This window comes from Podarcis cretensis, assembly GCF_951804945.1.
Source record: "Podarcis cretensis genome assembly, chromosome: 8".
Lineage (NCBI taxonomy): Eukaryota > Metazoa > Chordata > Lepidosauria > Squamata > Lacertidae > Podarcis > Podarcis cretensis.
The window spans coordinates 75,188,954-75,194,953 of NC_137177.1; the positions used below are offsets into that span (position 1 = coordinate 75,188,954).

Consider the following 6,000-nt stretch of genomic DNA (forward strand, 5'->3'; position numbering starts at 1 on the left):
AGTGCTCTGATGGTGTTTCCTGCTTGGCAGGGGGTTGGACTCGATGGCCCTTGTGGTCTCTTCCAACTCTATGATTCTATGATTCTATGATTCTATGACTACCGACTTCCAACAAGCCTTTAAAGTTGAGAACACCCCTAGGCTGCCTCTGTATTAGAGTTGTTTTTAATTGTTTTATCACTTGTGGTATTTTATGCATTGTGACCTGCTGTTATTTTTATTGATTACAGTTTAGTAATTATTTATTATCAATGTTAAGAGTGAATTTCCGTTTAATTATTATTTGATGATATTTAATTAATCTGTGTCCTATTTTATTATGATGGATTATTCAACATTACTTAATTAGATATAGGTAATTTTAAGGTTATGTTTTTATTATAACTTTTTTGTATCGGATCAGATTGCTACAAGGTGTGTGATGTTTGTTGTTGCTTCTTCAACTTGTAAACTGCCTTGTATATAGTTATATAGAAAGGCTGTATACAAAATAAAAGTGAAATGAAAAGGATATAAATTTGATCATCATAATCATCCCTGGCCACTGGCTGTGCTGCCTGGGGCAAAAAAATTGAGAAACCAGCAGGCACCACCAGAGACTGAGGACCACTATTAATTTTTTATCCATTCTTAGCGGGTGACCTTAGGCCAGTGACTGTAGGGCTATATTAGTATTATCATCATCACGGTTGTTGTTACTATTATTAACCTTGAAGTTAGATTACTGCAATGCACTCTATGTGGGACCGTCCTTGGGTGGTTTTTTTTATGTTGAGTAGTATATAAGTAAGTAAATAGATACAACAATGTATAAAAACATATATTAGAAACAGTTATATAAAAAAACAGTAAAAACCAACTGCACATATAAAAAACGATTTCATATGTAGAAACGATTTCAAATCCAATACACGTACAGATCAGAATGAAAATCTCCCACTCTGGAGGCTAAAAAACCCATCCCCTGGTTATAAACTCACCACAAGAGCTCTTGTGTTTCACCCTAATCTCCTTCCGGAGGGCGCAAGCCATGGCGTCGAGCTCACAGGGGTTGCCATAGGTGAGGCCATCACTGCCACAGACCGGGTCGTAGATGCTCTGGCACACTTGCTGGCATTCGCACACCGCTTCCTGGTTCTTCACCACGCAGGTAGCCCCGAAAGTGCACTCAACACTCAGGCAGGGGCTAGGCGTGCCAAGATCTGGATTGAGAAGTAGGGAGAGAAAGCAAAGCTTGTTAAGTGTTTCGCTCACCTACAAATCTTCTGCTTGGACACAGTAGGTGAGGGAGGGTCTCCATCTCCAAGTGTACGGATTGAATGGGCGGAATATGGTTTGCATCCAATGCAGCACTCAGTTAAAAATTACCATATTTTTCACTCTATAGGATGCACTTTTCCCCCTCCAAAAATTAAGGGGAAATGTGTGTGCGTCCTATGGAGCGAATGCAGGCGCCTTGGCTTCAGCAATAGCAACGCGAAGCCTCTGAAGCGCAGAGGGAGCGCTCCCTCCGCACTCCGGAGGCTTTGCATTGCTTTCGCTGATGCCTGGAGAGTGAGAGGGGTTGGTCACACAGACCCCTCTCACTCTCCAGGCTTCAGGGATAGCCACCTGAAGCCTTCAGAGCGCAGTGCGAGTTCCCGCTGCGCTCTGCAGCCTTCAGGTTCCTTTTGCTGAAGCTAGGAGAGCAAAACTCTCCTGGCTTCAGCAAAAGGAACCCGAAGCCTGCGGAGCGCAGTGGGAACTCGCGCTGCACTCCGAAGGCTTCAGGGATCTTTGAGGCTGGCAGTGGCGGAAAGCAGCACTTCCCCCCACTGCCAGCCCCACAAGCTCAGGGAGCGCTGAGCAGAGAGGGGGAGAATTTTTTTTCTTGTTCTCCCCCTCTTAAACAAGGTGCGTCCTATGGTTGGGTGCATCCTATAGAGCGAAAAATACGGTACTTAGCTTATAACTTGTGCTACTGGCGAAACGTTTATGTCAGAGGAACATCACTGGGCGAAAATGCCTAAGCAAGTCGGTGGTAACTTTGCTGCACAACAGATCATGCAATCTTGTTGCACAACACATTTCCACCGGCACAGCTATTGTGTTCGATTCCTCTGGTGTGCAACATTAGAACTCCCCTGTCCACTAGTGCAAGTGGTTTTGAGCTAGTGGGTAAACAAATGCTGGATATGACCCTCTGTATTCATGCTCCTGTCATCCAACTATATGAAGGTTTCAAGGCATAGATGCTATCATTTACCCCTTACCATGCCAGAAACCTCAAAACATGGAAATAAGTCTAGCATGTGTTTTGCAACCCTTCATTATAGGTTCCACAGTTCACTATTTGGCAGGGAGCGATAAATCTATCTGACTGAAGAAAAATCTCCTGGCGTGCAGCCAAAAAGCTTCTGCTCTTCCTTTTAGTCAGTCAGCACAATATTGCTCCTTCTTTTTTGGGAAGTAGAAGACAGTTTAGCCAAGATATTCAGAATTCTGAAATCCTGAACACTGGTTTTTGGGAGAGGAAAACAAAATTTGGAAGCACGTGACTACCCCAAATGTCAAAAGGGTGTTCCCTGGATTTGTAAAGGAAAGGCGTATTTTGAAATTCACATTTCCAAAATTTTGCAGCAAGGCATGTAGCTAGAACTCATGAGTGATGGCTTGGTTATTTTATCAGGACTCCTGCATGCTTTGAGGCCTCTTGTCAGTGTAAAAGAAAACTAGGGTACCTCATTTGTCCTCTGTTCACAGTTAGGAGGGTTTCCTTGGTTTAGAGGGGTCAAAGGGCAAGTTAAAAAAACAATGACCTCCCCCAAACCAAACACTGCCTCCTGGTGGAAGAAATATTCAAGACAGTATATTTGAAGAATTCTGACCCCTTTACATATTTTTTTTTTAACTATTTCATCATGAGTAATCAAACCCAGCTTCTGACATGATGCCACTTTTGAGAGTCAGCATAGTCCAGCACCTAGAAATTTGGAATTAGGACTGGGACTCCTGGGTCTGCATCCCTAACTGTTCCTAACTTTCATTATGAACACAAAAGCATCTTCAATGTGCCATCTAAAAGTAGTACTGTTTTATTTCCTGACACAGCTACTCAGGACCACAGATTTCCCTAAGCAGCTAGTCCTTGTTGATAACATCTGATGCCGGCCAAAGGAATTTCTGAAGCCCATTCATTCCCTTTTCAACCACGACTAGGCGAAAGCCACCCTTTATTGTTCATACATGGCAGAAGCACATAGCTGACAGCGGGTCAGGGAGAGGATTATCTCTCTTTATCACACATCCAAAAATCCTTTGCCACTTTAAATCTCTTATCCCAACTCACTCCTCACCCCCTTGTCTTCCACCAAGAGGCACAGTGCGGCAGATACACACATCCCCAATAAAATCAAGACCACTACCACCCTGCTTCAGATTTGCAAAAGACCCACCCTAAACACAGTCCTAAGTGGGGAGCAAGGGAGACTGCTTTTGCCAGCAAAGAAAACTTCTTCCAGTAAAAGAGGCTGTCCCTATACAACCACTTCCATGTTTTCTAAGCCAGGTGTAGGGAACCTTTGGCCTTCCAGATGTTGCAGGACTACAGTTCCCATCACCACTAGCCCACATCTGGAGGGCTCAATGTTCTGCACACCTGTCCTAAGCATCCGACTTAAGCATGAAAAGTTAACACAAATCCTTCAGGGTATTAACTTCTGGCTTCTTTTTACGCTGAGGCATAAGTTAAAGCAAGGAGGGAGCACCAACTCCCCAGTAAAGAGGACTTTATTCCCCTATTCCAATTTTGTGGGGGTTCCATATATAAATGTTACCATAGAACTACCTACACCAGGGTGCCTGTGGTGTTAGCTAAGGATTAAGGGATAATAATGCATTAAAAGGGCAGCAAACGGCCAATTAATTAAACGATTAAAACACTTCTGCCAGGGGGTGGGTTGTTTATCTGCCTCTGGCACTTCACTATTTTGAGCGACCTCTGAGGGGGGCCTTCTCCCCTCCATAGGGAGAATGGTTCCCACAGGTTTTGTTTCCACACTGTGTCATTTCTGAACTACAGTTGACAAACGGGTAAGGACTCCTGGGAGCCAGTGTCACCAAACAATTAAAGTATCACCCTCAAAGAATCATGGGAACTGTAGTTTGTTAAGGGCACTGAGAATTGTAGAAATCTGCTTTCAATGTATGGTATGTGGCCTAAGTGTCTGATTAGGAGCATGAAGACCTGAGTTGAAATCCCTCCTAGCTGGGTAACCTTGGGCCAGAAGGGCTGTACATATTACCCTACTCACATGTTCACCACACGTTTCTCATTAAAACCGATCTTCAGCTAACGTGCATGTGTGAACAGTTAGGGACTGTGCAATACATTTTGCCAGTGGAAAATCATGCCACCTCCCGAGTCAAGGTGCATGGTATTCAAGGCTGGCCGAGTTACTTTTGCCCTGGAGGTCACCCTCTCACCATACATTTGAAGAGCATAGCTTCCCCTGAAAAATCATGGGAACCAGGATGCTGGGAATTGTAACTCTGCAAAGGGTGGGGGAACAACAGTTCCTGGCATTCTCTTGGGGAAAGCCATGTGCTTTAAATATACGGAAAGTAAGTAACAATTGGCTGACCTTATGTGACACCCAATATCAGCTGCTTGAGGCGGCCATCTCACTCAGCCTAATTATAACTTGTATATTTACCTCACAAGGTTGTTGTGAGGATAAAATGGTGGGAGGAGAGCCATCCATGTACACTGCCTTGAACTCCTTGGATGGAAGGTAGGACAAATAAATTAACAAACAAATGTCTACTAAATCTTCTCTCTCTCTCTCTCTCTCTCTCTCTCTCTCTGTGTGTGTGTGTGTGTGTGTATATCTCCCAACTATCCTTTCAGGCCCACGCCCCACTTTGCTAGGGCGATTCCCCCTCACACAGCATTATTTATGAGCATGAATGCCTCATTGTCCCTTCCAAGGGTAATCTATTCCCTCAACAGAACCTGCTCTGTAATGGGGCTCCTTTATCAACGTCACCTGGGCAGGTACGCCCCCTCCTGCTCCCCTTTCCCAGTTCCATTTTGGAGCTTCTAAGCAAACAGGACGAAGGGGCAGAGGGAAGGCCCATCATGGCCGCACAGTTGACTCCTGTTGTCGCAGCCGCAATGGTGCCATTAATTGTGAGTGTGAGGGGAGGGACAGTGGAGGTATTCTGCCGCCCTACCGCCCTCACATCAGAAAGATGTGTGAGGTAATATAGGAAACTATTCAGGAATCTATTTGTCTTTTGGGCAAACCAAAAGCCACCACATGCTTATTCAACGTACTCGAGGGAGAAAGCTTGGTGGAGACTTTCTTGGTTTCAAAATGGAGAAAAGGAGATTGGGGGGGGGGGACGGCTGCCCGTACCTTATAAGCAAATTACCCCAAGATGACAGCACAAACACCTACCTGCTTGTCTGAATTAGAGTCTATTCCAACATGCTTTCATGCCCCCTCCCCTGAAGTCTACATCTTTTAAAATAAGATAAAAGTAAACTAGCTATCTCAAAGTAAACCAAATTTCTTTGCCGTGAAAAGCTAAACGCTCTAACTGGTACTAATGATGCCCATGAAACAAACTTGTGGGTGTATTTATACACACATCTGCATTTTTCCATTTATTTTGCCACTGCTGCTTGCAGTGGGAGGCAAGGAGCTATAGGGCACTGAGGCCCTCCCCTGCTGAGGGTGAGAGCGAATGTTGTTCTTGACAATGATAATGCATTTGTATTATTATTCCAAGGAGTTCAGGTCCCACTACGCCCCATTTTATCCTTATGACAGTCCTGTGAAGTAGGCTAGGCTAAGAGAGAGTGACTGCCCCTCAGTTACTCAGTGGGCTTCGAAGCTATGTGACAATTTGCTCAGCCCTATCTGCACCTTCCGTGATACCACCTCCCACAAGTTTCATGAGGGCTGGAAGCTTTGCTGCTTCTAAGTAACGGTAGCGAAGAAGCAGCTCTGGTTC

General features: G+C 44.7%; 1 protein-coding gene across 5 annotated transcripts in view; it reads right to left on the reverse strand.

Moving 5' to 3' along the window:
• AGRN (agrin) overlaps nucleotides 1–6,000 on the reverse strand; it is a 244,704-nt gene that overhangs the window by 76,075 nt on the left and 162,629 nt on the right. For all 5 annotated transcript variants that reach the window (XM_079986657.1, XM_079986656.1, XM_079986658.1 and 2 more), the window contains one exon: nucleotides 981–1,202. In XM_079986657.1, the coding sequence (XP_079842783.1) occupies nucleotides 981–1,202 (222 nt within the window). The remainder of the gene's footprint in view (nucleotides 1–980; nucleotides 1,203–6,000) is intronic.